Consider the following 15,723-nt stretch of genomic DNA (forward strand, 5'->3'; position numbering starts at 1 on the left):
ATCCTCCTTGGCTTTGTTGCCCCTTTATACTGGAGGACCAGGTCAGCGGTGGAAGGAATTGGAGACGCTCCGCTGTCTGTAATATTCCCCCACACCAACCTGTCACACACACCCACGCTTAACATTAACCCGAGCCACCTCAGGCAGAACGAACGGTGCTTGGGGTATTGAGGCACTAGACCCGAGACAAGAGAAAGGCCGGGAGGTCAGAAAGAGCATTAGCTCGTGCAGATTGGTAATCTACACCCGACAAAAAAAACGTATTACTCGAGGGACAAGTGCTCCGAGTCCACACTAGCCCTACACACACCATTTCCCCTAATGTTCTTCATTGACTCTGTCAAGACTACACAAAGCACTCCTCCAGACTCCCCACAAGCTGTCAGATAATTCCTCCACAGACCACCTTTAGAGACATCCAGGGACCTGTGTTTGAAAAGGTCCAGGCAGTGATATTAAACACCGGAGCAGTGGGAAGCTTCTCGCATGATTGAACATTTGGGAACGGATGACATAAATAATAAACCACACAGCCTTGATCTGAAATGAAAGGTATTTAAAGGGAGTTGGTTCCTAGGCTACACCAAGAGCCTCTACCTTTCTGAGAAGACGTCACACCGAAGGTCGGAACGTAGCCGTGAGGATTAGATGGTATTCAGCTGCAAGTGAATATAGTGAGGTTAGATACTGATGACAGATATTTCTAGATCCCAAATGCCCCTCAGAGTCTTTATAAAGGTACGGAATACTAATCACGTCCTCTGAGAATCAACTGGTGAGTTGCAAACGTTACAGAATAAAAGACCCGATCCATAGAAGAGTAAAATACAAATTTATTAACAAATGGCTTACTACAAAATGTTACTCTGGTTCACACAGGTCAACTCAGGTCAATAACTTATGCAAATACTGAGGACGCCCTGCAGCAGCTGGTAAAAGCAGTGTTAAATAAAGATTTTAATAAACAGAGCAAAGAGCAAAGCTACCTCTATGCCTTGGCCTTTATATAATTAGAATAATTTTATTCTGTGTTATGAATGGAATGTATTTATCTCTAAGTGAGTAATTGCATGGTTGCAGTGGGACTATCACCCCAGGCCTCTGACAAACAATGCACTTGCTCATTCAATGCAAACCCAACAAGTCTCATTTTGCACATTGGTCCTAATGACTTTGAGTCTTTGGAGGATTAATATGCTGAAATTATTTTGACTTAATATGACATACTTCATTATCAGTTCACTAAAAAGCTGTGCAGTAGCTTTTTTTCCCCTCCATTGCTTTTGTAAAGAGTGGGCAAAGCTCTGGGAAAGACTTAACTGACACAACGTGCTGTTCGTAGTAAAGCTCAAGCCTGCACTACCCCCTACTGGTAGAAAGGTTTTCTAGAACAGGCAAAGTGTTTTCTACTGGTTAAACAATCATTAAGCTCATTCAGGGACGGTACTTTTCCTTCAGTGGAGGAATAACAATCAAAATATTAGGACTAGGCTTGGTTTTATCTTACGCCTCAAGGTTTGTAGACAATGGACCTGTGCCCAGAGTGTGTTCTGAGAGTAATGGTAATATTTAGTTCCCCTGCTTTTATTTACACTACATGTTGGAACATTGCTGATGACTTCACTGCATAAACAATAGAGAGGTCAGGTACTGATATTAGCTACACTGCCCTGTTTGTTTACATAAGAATGACCAGTACCAGTATTTTAGCCATTTTAGCTTTGTTCTGTTATCTGGTTTTCTCTGGTCTGTTTGTTCGGGGGCCAACAAAACACCTTTGTTTGTAATCAGAGGTTTCATTTTATTATTTATTTATTTATATTTAAATATTTTAATATTCAATATCTGAATATTTTTTAATTTCTATGTTTTTGTTAAAAGTTCATTTCTCTTTAGTGGGGTGCAGTTGCATTGTTATGCTATTACATTATCTTCATATCAGTGGCATAATATGGTCTTATGATGACAGTAATATCATTTATTACAATTATTTCTGGGACAATATATATACCTCAAAAAATTGAATCTTTCGTGAAATTGTGAAAAGCCTGTGTGGATCACAGTGGATGGAGCTGCTCTATAACTCAAAGGTAATAATAATAATACTCCTCAGACACGTAGCACTGAGCAGGGCCACTTTAAGCTCATGTGCGTCTACTCCAGTGTGTCCCATTGTATTGCTCAAAGCTTTTCTATGGAGATAATCCAAGCCGTGAGCTAAGGTATCCACCATGTGGATCCACCAATATCACTCATTAGAAAGGGTGTCTACAAACCTATGGATGTACAGTGTACAAATGAATACTGCTTAGTTTCCAATACTGTTAGATAATAACCCCATTGCTGCTGAATGCTAACACATCTACTAAGATTATAACATTTGCAAACACTTAACACATTACAAGGCACTTATCTATTAAGGCACACTCAAAGTAGAATGCATGCGCTACTAACACGCTACTCTAGGCATTAGCATCGTGTTACAGGGCCACATTTTTAAGGGACACTTAAGTGGTTTAGTCATTTTAAGTGTTTTAGACAAACACATCCTGAATGAGTGGCGTTATTTAGAGGAGCCTATGGGAATAAAATAGTGCATGGCATTAAATGGTACAATAGCTATAGAACTGAAGCTTTTCAGTCATGCAAACTTTGACATAACACTCTGATAAAACTATATTACATATCATACATGTGTACTACAAACATAAGCTGTGGACATGTCCAAGTAAAGCAGTTGTACTCGCAGGAACAGGCACAGGCCTTTGCTAAATGTATTCTCTCTAATGGATTACTGGAACGACAATTGGATTTGTGTTAGTTTAAGACAGCGATTCTTGACGTACCGAGATTATTTTGTAAGAAAAGTAATGAGCGGTGTCATCGTTTGTTATTGAAAGAATTAATTTGTAATTTTTAGTAATTATCCCAGAACTGTAAAGCACTTTCTAGTTGAAAGTTAAGAGACTCTAAAATGGAATGGAATATGTATTATATGCGTTAGATAACAATAAGATCAATCTATTAATTTCTTCTCATTCTGATGGTTCTTTTGTGTTAAAACGTGATAGAGAAAATCACTAGTGTTTGAAACAATTCTACAGATTAGGCACTGTGTTTACATCCTAATGTCGGAATGATACTTGTGAAGGAAACAGCTTTAGCTAAAACTGGTCTAAGCTGACATTAACTGTACATGACATGAGATTTCAACTAGTAAATGAAAAAAACAGATGTTGTGCATCTTGAACTTAGGCCTTAGGTCCTTGTGCTGATCAGATATCAGAGCTGAAGCTAGTCTGTACTGATCTGGGAGGGTAAATATTGTAGTACAAGGGTGTTAAAGTCCAGGACCTGGAGGGCCACACCTGAGTTTACCATGCCATAAAACTACTTATAATAAACGAATAGCTTAGAAATCAGAACATGGGTCGTATGCACTAAAGCAAGCAAGCACTAAATTGTAGGGAGGGTACTGTGGGAATTTCGGGGAATCACAGCTGGAGGAATAATGAAAGTAGAGACGTTACCAAAGGAGTCACTATTTGAAATATAAATGAGAATTACTCAATGCAAGGGGTATCTACGTTAAGAATAAATCTATATCTTTTATAGTTACATCAACAAATAAGCTATATAATTACTATTTTGGACATTTTTAAAAGATGGAAATGGGGCCCAAACAAGCTGAATGTCTTTGTTTCCAGGACCTGGAGTTTGACATCTTTGTTATAAACCCCTTCTATTCCTATCTTTATCTTTACAAAGTTAGCCTGCTAACTCAGTTCCATTGTCCACCCCATTGTTTCAATTTCTTCATATAAAGTTGGTTTCAGTTCTTTACACTATACTGTATGTAGTACTAGAGTACTACTCTATGTAAACAGTTTCTTTGCATAAGCTCATCCCTTACCTACATTAATACTGAAGTTGAGTTATCGATTATAAGGCTTATGAAGTTAACTCAAATAACCATATATGGAGAAGAGCTAGGAGGTCCCACATCACTAACAGCAGCGTCTAGACGACGCAGGGGTCTGGCGTGTGATCTTGAAGGAGTCATTGCTGTCCACTTCTGTGTTCTCCAGTGGAGGGATCTGCCGACCTGTTGGACAAATGCATATCGCAATCGGACATCAACTTGTCAGTATGTATTCTGAGGAATGAGAATAAAGTAAAACACCAACATTTGTCTAGTAGAAAAAAGGCGGTAATTGGGGTTTATTACATGTTATAAATCCCAAGACTGCAGGGCATTTCTAATGAGATTTGAGTGATACTTACTTATTTTTTGAAATAGTTCCTCTACATTGACAGCATTTCTAGCGCTGGTTTCAATGAAAATTGCTGCAATCGACTCTGCAAACTCCTTAGCCTCTTTTGTGGGGACTTCTCTGTAAAGCACCAATACAGTTAAATAATAGCATTTGACCCTAAAAGAAAAGCAAGATGCACACGATTCTGAAACTTATGTGAATGCAGGTTTCCACTCTTCCATCGCCAACAACAATGAGGTTTATTTGTAAATGATAATTCAGACTGTAGCTGGAAATACTTTGGGATTTCTTGAGCACCACTTGAATATTTACCATTTAACAGCTAAAATATAATGTACTAGTCCACCTTAAAGGCTAAGCACCAGCGATATGAAAGTGTCAAACAAACAAATACAGTGGAATTTGAGTTCCTAACTTGTGTTTATTGATAGTCAGAAAACATGTTATTTCTTACCAATTCAAGGAATAAGGTTTAAAAGACCGTTGGTCCCCCCCCCCCAACGGTGTTGGGAAACTCTAATAGGCGTCTTGCCTGTGACGTAGATGGTGGACAACAACTCTAGAAGCTGCACTTAATTTAATGCAAAATGACGAAAAGTTGTGTTGTTTTTGGCTGCAATCATTCAATGTACAGTGGGACATCTGTGCACAAATGGCCCAAAGATCCCAAAATATCCAGAAAACGGACTAAATTTGTCCACTTTAAACGGGCACTTTGGAAAGGACCATCCGCTCACTCCGTTATCTGTAGCTCATTTCACTGGTGCTTTTCCAACAATATGGGCATGTAAGGACACCAACGAAAGGTGTTCAAGAGCCTCTGTAACATGGAGGTAAACAGGGTAAGGACACTCACTTCGCCTGTTTTAGTTGGTGTTAGTTAACGTTAGCTTGACTCGCTAAACTCGGTGTCTCAGATTATACTCGGCTACGTAGCTGCATTACGGAGGTTTATAGTGTCGGATGAATTCGAGTTCGACTTCGATCACATTTACAAGAATAACGGTACCTCTACATTTGAGTTTAGCTTATTGCTAGGCTATTGTCATGAATAATGTTGGTTATTTAGCTAGATACTGTCATAACAGTCAGTCATAACGGTGTTTTACCACGGCGTTGTTCAGCTGTTGTCCACCAGTGACGTCACGGTCGCGTTCAAGAATTTCCGTAGCGAGCTCGGGTTTTTCCGTCAATTTAATAAAATTGTCAATTTTAAAGCAAATTAAGCTGCTATTTTCATTTTAATTCATATTTATATATGTCAGTAACTAAAATAATGTGAACTATTCATGGAGGTCCATTAAGTGGTGCTTAGCCTTTAAATGAAATAATAATATATATTAATATAAACAGTAAATGTTCTGTACAGGCACTAGTAGGTAAAATTTAAAGTGGACACTGTAGTATTTAATGTGGAATGGTAAATTAAATGTATCTAAGATAGAGTACTAATCTACAGTCAGTCTCTGTTCTCCAACTGCCAATGGCATAACTACGTTAACAATGTGGAGCTGATCTCAGACCAGTGCAACACATTTTCTCCATGATTTGCTATGTTTTTAACATCCAAACAAATGGATATACATCAGTGCAGACTTGAATCTGTTAATGCAGAATGCAGTGTACATGTAATTAATCACAATGTAATACTATAACTACAGGGGCCTTGATTATATAATAATGTTCAATAGTATAGGGGAATAAAAACAATAATACAAGCTCTCTTATGGTTTGTATGAAGATACAGAAGGGCGATGCTGACCGTATGTCACTCAGGTCATTTTTATTTCCTGCTATAGCCACCACAATATCCTCTGGACCATGTTCCTTCAGCTCCTTCACCCACTTTTTCAAGGTCTGGAAAGAGTCCTGAAGGGAGACACAAACCCAGAACGATGTTAACCAGTTACAAAAAAGCTGTACACTATACTTGCATTGTTGCTTTAGTATGGGTTCTACAGTTTGGACTATGAAAATTTGTTTGAACTACAGAGAAAAGAAGAAATATCCGAGCAAACGGAACATCTGTTATTTCTATGGAGACAAATGGGTGTAACATTGTCCCATTTTTTTATTTATACCATACCATAAAACCGTAAATTCAAAACAGCAAACCGCATTCTGTCCCCAAGAGAAATTTACAGCTTGAACAGTTTAAATAATTACATGACTTTTTAAGTCATTGCTGTTTCCACCCATTAGCTCCCCAATCACTACCAGCAAAGCTAGCATACACTTCCTATGACACACAGTGTTACTACATCTTTAACCAACTGCAGCTAACCCAGCATTACGGGACAACTCACGAACTTTGAAATACCAACATCAGCACTGCATTATGACATCATCATTACAATATTATAATCATTCAAATTTGTTGCGAACAACTTACCAGTTTGGTTATATCATAAACAATGACAGCAGCAGCTGAGCCTCTGTAGTACATGGGGGCCAGCGAGTGAAACTGGAGGGAAGGAACAATACTTTATTGAATATACTGTGCTTCATCCTTAAATGTATCTGATATACATGCATTAATCTGATCTGTCGTATATCCCCAGGACATTTGGCATAGAATAAGTGTTGTAGATGTAATAACTTTAATGACTATGTATTTACTGTACGGTTTTCAAAAGAAGATCAAGTGCTAATCCTGGTTAATATGTCTGTGCTGTGTAGTCTGTATACTAGAAGACATTGTATCATGAGTCAAATAATCAGTTGATGCCATGGATGAGCATTGGCAGTGTCCCTAAGACAGTCTCAACGAGGCGGTTTCAGACAACCAGGGTTTATTACATCACAAACCTAAAGAACCGATTCCTATCAATTTGAGGCCTGGGAATTTTGGGTTGTAGATCCACATCAAAAAGAGTGGAGATAGAGGTGGGCACTATTTGCATAGCCAAAGGTCTATGAGAATTAATTGAAGGTGTAAAAAGCAGGGCTGAACAATTTGGGATAAATTTGGGAAAAACATCTAATTGTGGTTTAAACTGCAGTATGTTTTCTATAAATCAAGGTCCAGGCATGTTTTAATCAAAGGCCAAAAAGATCTGGTTTTAAATTTGCTTATTTATAGTTGTGGCGTTTGTGAAGTACACAATGAAATGTTGCCTCTATTGAACCCTGTTATAGAGAAGCTAAATATCTCTATTTAAAATATATTAACACAACGTCCTTAATAATAAAGGCTAGACTTCAAATTGTAGCTCTTGCAGTCTGAAAACTGTGCTTTTTCAAATCACACTTATCATACAAAATGATTTTTATTTCAGCTTTAATTTAGAGCTACATCTAAGCCACGTTTAGAGTATTAGTAGATGTTTTATTCTTGGAAGCAGCTTCTAAAAAAATGTTATTTCAATGAACAGAGATGGGTTTAATCAATCCCTGGATGAAGGATTCATCAGCTGGTCTTCAGTCTAGACTTCCATTCTAGTTTTATATCAGGATTTGTTTTCTCTGTTGTTCATTTGTGCATGAAACAGTCCACACAATTTAATTCCATGTACACACTCTTGTCCTTAGCCATTAAACATATTCTGACTTATACATCTCATGACAATAAATATCATTTATTAGCTGTAACTGCTTATCCAAGGACAATGTTGCGGTGTGTGTGGAGTCTACTCGAAACGGCTGGGTGCAAGACAGGAACGCATCCTGGAGTGGGACACAGTCCATCCCAGGGCAACACACACTCACACATTCACTCACACCTGTGGACAGTTTAGCATGGCCAAACAACCTAACTGGACTGAGGGAGGAACCCTGGAGGAAACCCATGCAGACACTGGGATAACACACCAAACTGCTCACAGACAGTGACCCCAGGACCTTGGAGCTATGTGTCACTGTGATGCCCAAAAGAGGAAATACGGTCTAGGAATAAAGTAGCTGACAAAAAGAGTTGTTTATACCCTTAACCTTCAAAATCCAAGACACATTTTTTATAGCTCTGCGTGTTTCATCTCACAGTCACTCATTTAGTTCATGTGTTGCCAAAACAAGAAATCTCTCACTAAGGGGAAGACAGTCACTGGCCAAATGCAGTACAGTGAGCAATGTTTTCCAATAAGGACAGAGGACAAGCAAGACATTAACACTTACAACATCAGGATAGACAACACGCTGTCTCAGCAATTTCACACAAGCAAACACACTTCCACTCAGGCCAGAGGATTAGTCAGACAGCGTGAACTCTGACCTCAGAACACTCTGTACACAATATGAAGATGACATGCTATTTTTGTAAAGACACTCATGAACCACAGAGCGGTGTGTACAATGCTTTGCTAATATGGAGGTTTACTGTGTTGACACTTTGTACCAAACTGCATTTTTCAGTCATTGAGTGGTAGTTTCAGCAATGAGTATCTAATGTTTTAAAAAGAATAACAGACTCTTAGAAGCACTGCTATTTTTTCTCTTGATGCTTTTAGATTAGACTCCCTTTAAAATAACCTCAAAGTACACTCTTAAAAATAAAGGTGCTAGAAAAGTTTATTTGAGCGATACCATAGAATAACCACAACTAGCTCCATGAATGTGTAAAGAAACATTATATTTAAGAGTGTATTCAGAAATAACATCTAGTATTTTAAAGTTGTGGTGCAGCAGGTCAGTGTCGCAGTCACACAGCTTCAGAGACCTGGAGGTTGTGGGTTCAGTTCCCTCTCCAGGTGACGGTCTGTGAGGAGTTTGGTGTGTTGTCCGCGTGGGTTTTCACCCACAGTCCAAAAACACACGTTCTTGCCACGTACTTGTTCTTGCCTTGCGCTACAGACAATGGATGAATGAACCAGCTGATAAGATGGTGTTGGTAGGGCCAAGAGGGCACTGTCTCAGTCCAGTGGTCTCTATTGATACCAAAGCCTGCTGTCTTTTGGATTACACATAGGTCCTGACTCTCTAAGTCAGGGTGTTAACCCGATATCCTGCTGAAACAACCACTATGGTCACTACTGGCCTTTTCATTGTCCCCACCTTTAAAGAAATGGTCTCTGTCATTCAGTCATCTCCTCTCTAACTAATAGCTAATGTGTGATGAGCGTACTGGATATACAAACATGTTAGCCAGTCTCAGTGAGTCTGAATGACTGGTGTAATATCACCCACATTTCTAACCGGTCTCGCCCAGGTTTGAATGGCAGATTGCCACGGCATCAGGGCTAAGACTCTGAATGCAGGAGCTCAAACAGAGCTTGTAAAAAGACCCAGGCTCAGGATGTGACAGACAGTTGTTACAACACACACACACACACACATATACTCAACGTTCACTTCTGTACTCAGGAAATAAGTAATATATTCAGCAAAACATCAACTGTGGAAAGAATAGAAATGAGACACCCACCCGCTCCTGCCCTGCTGTGTCCCAGATCAGGAACTTGTGAAGCTCATTGCCACAGGGGACAGTCTTGGTTAAAAATGATGCACTGAAAAACATAAACAGACCAGAAACACACAAAGGATTCAGTGCAAAGACGGTACAAAGCGAAATACCTGTTTGTTTTTTTAATATCTACTTAAATATTTGAAAATTCTTCCAGTTGTTGATGTAGAGGGGATGATATGGTAAAATAATCATGTAATTAATCTTCTGTAATCGCTTAATTCTGATCAAGGTAGGAGTGCGTCTGAGGCCTATTTGAGCGCAGGGGAACAATCCCTGGACACACACCGACAGAGAGGACACACTAAACTCCTCACAGACAGTGACCTACTCATTCACACACAGGGGTTGGACAATAAAGTGAAACACCTGGTTTTAGACCACAGTAATTTATTAGTATGGTGTAGGGCCTCCTTTTGCGGCCGATACAGCGTCAGTTCGTCTTGGGAATGACATACACAAGTCCTGCACAGTGGTCAGAGGGATTTGAAGCCATTCTTCTTGCAGGATAGTGGCCAGGTCTCTACGTGATGCTGGTGGAGGAAAACGTTTCCTGACTCGCTCCTCCAAAACACCCCAAAGTGTCTCAATAATATTTAGATCTGGTGACTGTGCAGGCCATGGGAGATGTTCAACTTCACTTTCATGTTCATCAAACCAGTCTTTCACCAGTCTTGCTGTGTGTATTGGTGCATTGTCGTCCTGATACACGGCACCGCCTTCAGGACACAGTGTTTGAACCATTGGATGCACATGGTCTTACTGGTGCAATGTGCAGTTAATGAAGATTGTCCACCAGGCTGCTCCAATTTAGCCCTGAAACATCCCACACTACAATGACAGGTGTTACAGCTTCATTGTCTAACCCCTGTACATGGCATGATATAGCAAAGTAGACACAGTGGAATAGACCCAGTATCAGTATCGATATCAGTGTTGGAAAAACCAACTGTGCTGTCTCTAGCTGTGGTCTGACACATTACTCCCCAACATTATACTCTTCTACATTCTTGTTGTTTTGAATACAGCTTTTAATATATAGTGAGCTCCACACAGGTCCTTCTCATATTCTACAGCAGGAGTTGAGTTATCTATGCATTTTTGTGACGCTAAATATCTCACAGACAATAAATAGTCATTATTCTGCAACTCCTATTCTGAGACTCATGCAGTTGTGCTAATCCTGTTTGTGTCAGTGCAACTGTGACAGATGGTTTCTATTCAGAGTGTGTTGTGTTTTCACATTTAATAGCATTAACTAGAACTAGAATCTCTTCTGACGTGGCTCAACTACGTCAGCTGCCGGCTTCTTGAACAGCCCTAATTAGTGTGGTGTGTTCTCCCTGTGTCTGCGTGGGTTTCCTCCGGGTGACTGTCTGTGAGGAGTGTGGTGTGTTCTCCCTGTGTCTGCGTGGGTTTCCTCCGGGTGACTGTCTGTGAGGAGTGTGGTGTGTTCTCCCTGTGTCTGCGTGGGTTTCCTCCGGGTGCCTGTCTGTGAGGAGTGTGGAGTGTTCTCCCTGTGTCTGTGTGGGTTTCCTCCAGGTGACTGTCTGTGAGGAGTGTGGTGTGTTCTCCCTGTGTCTGCGTGGGTTTCCTCCGGGTGACTGTCTGTGAGGAGTGTGGTGTGTTCTCCCTGTGTCTGCGTGGGTTTCCTCCGGGTGACTGTCTGTGAGGAGTGTGGTGTGTTCTCCCTGTGTCTGCGTGGGTTTCCTCCGGGTGCTCCGGTTTCCTCCCACAGTCCAATAACACATGTTGGTAGGTGGGTTGGCGACTCAAAAAAGCATCCGTAGGTGTGAGTGAACGTGAGAGCTTGTGTGTGTTGCCCTCTAAAGGACTGGCGCCCCCTCCAGGGTGTGTTCCCCTCTTGCTCCCAATGATTCCAGGTACACTCTGGACCCACCGTGACCCTGAACTGTATAAGCGCTTACAGACAATGTACGATTGAATGAATATTATTGAGTTAAAAACTCAACCAGCTAAGAGGCAATCTTTGTTGTTTATTTCTTTCAGAAACATACTTTTTTATGTCAAAAGTTTGTATGGCGTTAAATAATCTACATCCAGATTTATAATTGTGTTTTTTGATATGTCGTGACACTGATATATTAAGTCAATTCAAGAAGTATTTTTTTCAGTGTATACAGAAAATCATTATGAAGTCCAAAGCAGGTGTGCTAGAGCAGGAAACCCCCCAAAAACTACCAAAATCCACAGTGGGTTCAGTTATCAGCCTCCTTTGGTGCCAGCCTAAACTGGTTTGATCCAACTATGAACAGATGCTTTACACATGGCACGGTTGGTGGGCTCTCGTCGGCTGTGGGCCTTATATCTGTAGATTAAGATCAAAACCAGAAAATGCAGAAATGTACCGCATCGCTAGCGATGCATAGGTTTCACTATGATGCTGAGATAAACATCAGGAACCTTGTGTGCTTTCACTCCGTTGTGATTCAGAAAAGCAAACTAATTGGTGTTTTCCACTGAAGATGACAACTAATGGCTCGAACCCGATATTAAAAGCTCAACCATAAATGAAGCTGTCGAGACTGACACTGATGCTCAAATCACTCATCACCAGAACAATACCCAACTTCATTTGTGGTGAGACACAAGGTGAAAGCTTGTGGAATACACGCTTGTACAAATATGTACAAATATCCACTGCGAGAAGACAACTCAGCGCTTTGGGTTGGGAGGTGTAGCTGTCAAGAAGCTGTGGCTGAGAAAAAGGGGTAGAGACAAAAAGGGAAATTGGCAAATCAAAGCAAGAAGCTGCTGGCTTCTTTCAGAGCAGAGCATAGTACATAAAGTACATTAAAACTACACTTAAACAATCAAAGCCAAATGTAAGCAAACTGAAAGATAGAACACCTGTATCAGCTAAAATCTGGTGCTGAGTGACTACACAAAAGAATGGCTGCATTTAGCAAAAGCCATATTCACTTATTTTAAGCCTGGTTTGGGAGCAGCTGTGAATTTAAAAAGTGCTTATCTCAACAAGTCAGGGAAGAAACAACAGAAATGTGCCTTGCTCAGCTGCAGAAGCTTGACTCATGAACACAACTGCGGCCATGCATTCCAGCACCAACAAAGACAGGATGAGGTCAGCTCTCCCCGTCCTAAATCAAGCTTATGTGACTGAAGGGGCTGCTAATTCTGCAACTCAAAGGAAGATCTGGACCCTGACGGCCCGAATAGGTGTACTGCAACCGACAGGGACACAAAGTTGATATCAGATGTTGGATATACGCATATCTTCCAGTGGTGATGATAATGCAGATACACATATGTTCATGGAAATCTGGAATAAACACCTTGATTAATATTACACAGAATTAGAATATTTGTTTCTAAGCGTCACAAATTCGGTCTGGACGTCTCAGACTGGTCTGAATCTTTAGCCAAATCAACACATGTTGCTGATTACTTTAAAGGCTAAGCACCAGTGATATGAAAGTGTCAAACAAATAAAAACAGTGGAGTTTGAGTTCCTAACTTGTGTTTATTGATAGTCAGAAAACATGTTATTTCTTACCAATTCAAGGAATAAGGTTTAAAAGACCGTTGGTCCCCCCCAACCCCCCCCCCCCCCAACGGTGTTGGGAAACTCTAATAGGCGTCTTGCCTGTGACGTAGATGGTGGACAACAACTCTAGAAGCTGCACTTAATTTAATGTAAAATGAGGAAAAGGTGTGTTGTTTTTGGCTGCAATCATTCAATGTACAGTGGGACATCTGTGCACAAATGGCCCAAGATCCCAAAATATCCAGAAAACGGACTAAATTTGTCCACTTTAAACGGGCACTTTGGAAAGGACCATCCGCTCACTCCCTTATCTGTAGCTCATTTCACTGGCGCTTTTCCAACAATATGGGCATGTAAGGACACCAACGAAAGGTGTTCAAGAGCCTCTGTAACATGGAGGTAAACAGGGTAAGGACACTCACTTCGCCTGTTTTAGTTGGTGTTAGTTAACGTTAGCTTGACTCGCTAAACTCGGTGTCTCAGATTATACTCGGCTACGTAGCTGCATTACGGAGGTTTATAGTGTCGGATGAATTCGAGTTCGACTTCGATCACATTTACAAGAATAACGGTACCTCTACATTTGAGTTTAGCTTATTGCTAGGCTATTGTCATGAATAATGTTGGTTATTTATCTAGATACTGTCATAACAGTCAGTCATAACGGTGTTTTACCGCGGCGTTGTTCAGCTGTTGTCCACCAGTGACGTCACGGTCGCGTTCAAGAATTTTCGTAGAGAGCTCGGGTTTTTCCGTCAATTTAATAAAATTGTCCGTTTTAAAGCAAATTAAGCTGCTATTTTCATTTTAATTCATACTTATATCTGTCAGTGACTACAATAATGTGAAATATTCATGGAGGTCCATTAAGTGGTGCTTACCCTTTAAGCAACACCTCACAACACTGATATGATTCCAATATCATCATGCATCCCAAGAATATCATAAAAACAGATCCTTACCCTATAGTTGGACTTATGTTGTGGTCAAAGTGGTCCTGGACAAATCTACAAACAATGCTCGACTTCCCAACTCCTGTGTCCTGTGGTTAAAAAGAAGATCACAAAGCATCACATTAAAATGTTATAACAGTTCACGTACAGACTGATGTCTGATTTCCAAACCATGATCATTATTTGTTCTTTTTCCACTGCCAAAAGACCTATACCATACTGGGGGACCTCAGCTGAAGTAAATACAGGCTCTCCAACAGGGTGTGGATAGTTCTGGGTTTGGATTAGTAACAGAACCGTGCCATACTGCACTGTCCAGAGGAAAACAACCTACCTCTAGTGGCTAGGTACATAAACTACAACAACTGAGAGTCACTCAGATTAAACTACCTACAGCACCTTTAATGTATTTTTGCACATAATGCACAAAAGGAACAGAATAAAGAAAATTGAATTCCCAATAAACTAAGGTTAAACCACTGTTTGTGTTGGTGTTATTGTCGAGGTCTGGCGTTTAAACTGAATATATCTGGATTCGTGTAAAAAAAAATAGCTCAGTGGTGTTGTCTAGTCGAGGGTGATGACGTAATGGTTGGATACATTTTATTGGTTTTTGTGGAATTTTTTACTCAATAAACTTTGAGATATGAATATTCTCTGTCTGAAAGTACAGCTATATTAAGGTTGAGATTTTCGAAATGGTTAAAAAAGGGGTTATAAACACCTAAGTCTAGTCAGACATTTGTTAAACACATTCCCCTTCCCTCACATCATTAGAAGGGGAACTTTTCCCCGTTGTTAGGCCACTGTTGCAGCTCTAACGGTTACACTTTTGAGGGAACAGCAACCCGGACAGAACCGTGAAACCCAACAGAACCGAGCATACATGTAAAAGAGCCCCGTTGCTTAATTCGTCAGAGTTTTAAGCCCCTGACCGCAGACAGACAGAGGAATGCTGAGGGACTATTTATTTTTTCCACTTACCCCTAGGAGACACACTTTCAGCTCTCTGATGGCCATTTCAGCGCCTACAATAGCTGGAGCATTATTCCCGCTCGTTTTGTCTTTTCTTTATGACTTTCTCTCCTCCGACATTCTTACAGCGGCCTTTGCCTCAATAAAAACCCGACAAAACTGATCCCCTGGCCGCAGTGTCCAGCTTTTGCCGCAGACTCACTCACAGCGCCCCTCCGACTCACACACCACGTGACCTCGAGCATAGAACTACGTAAAGCAGCAGAGTCAGTTCACCGAACCGACTCTCCTATACGGTTCATTCCACATAATCAAACGTCCGAGTTAATTAGTAATTTGAACGGTTCTGAACATTTATAACACTTTCTTGTTTATTTTAAACATATATTTTGTTTTCTATTTCCCCGTGTAATATTTTAATTGGCAATTTTATATCGATCATTCTCTATACATGTAGCAGCTAAGAGTCAGACATTCTCCACAGAGGAAAAATATTAGCTATTTTCAAATATATAACTTGTAACAATGTGTTTAAACTATAAACTATACAAATCTATAAAATATTGACAATAAATTGGTAATACCGATACATTT

At 40.3% G+C, this 15,723-nt stretch overlaps 1 protein-coding gene across 1 annotated transcript; it reads right to left on the bottom strand.

The window, feature by feature from the left end:
- Positions 1-840: 840 nt before the first annotated feature.
- On the bottom strand, positions 841-15,372 carry LOC136678255 (ras-related protein Rab-31-like). Its single transcript, XM_066656234.1, has 7 exons — positions 15,139-15,372; positions 14,164-14,243; positions 9,637-9,718; positions 6,670-6,741; positions 6,040-6,146; positions 4,285-4,394; positions 841-4,105 (listed from the first exon to the last, which is right to left on the bottom strand). Exons 1-7 carry the CDS (start codon positions 15,172-15,174, stop codon positions 4,008-4,010), a joined length of 585 nt encoding a protein of 194 aa, XP_066512331.1. The 5' UTR covers positions 15,175-15,372; the 3' UTR covers positions 841-4,007.
- Between the last annotated feature and the right edge of the window lie 351 nt (positions 15,373-15,723).

This window comes from Hoplias malabaricus, chromosome Y, assembly GCF_029633855.1.
Source record: "Hoplias malabaricus isolate fHopMal1 chromosome Y, fHopMal1.hap1, whole genome shotgun sequence".
Taxonomy (NCBI): Eukaryota; Metazoa; Chordata; class Actinopteri; order Characiformes; family Erythrinidae; genus Hoplias; species Hoplias malabaricus.

What these genes read in the sequence shown, in the direction of transcription:
- LOC136678255 (XM_066656234.1), bottom strand. Translation starts at nt 15,174, where the DNA reads ATGGCCATCAGAGAGCTGAAAGTGTGTCTCCTAGGG. An exon ending in ACACAGCAGGGCAGGAGCGG is followed by an intron (nt 6,742 to 9,636) that starts GTGGGTGTCTCA and finishes CCTTCCCTCCAG; the next exon opens with TTTCACTCGCTGGCCCCCAT. An exon ending in GGAACTATTTCAAAAAATAA is followed by an intron (nt 4,106 to 4,284) that starts GTAAGTATCACT and finishes TTTGTCCAACAG; the next exon opens with GTCGGCAGATCCCTCCACTG.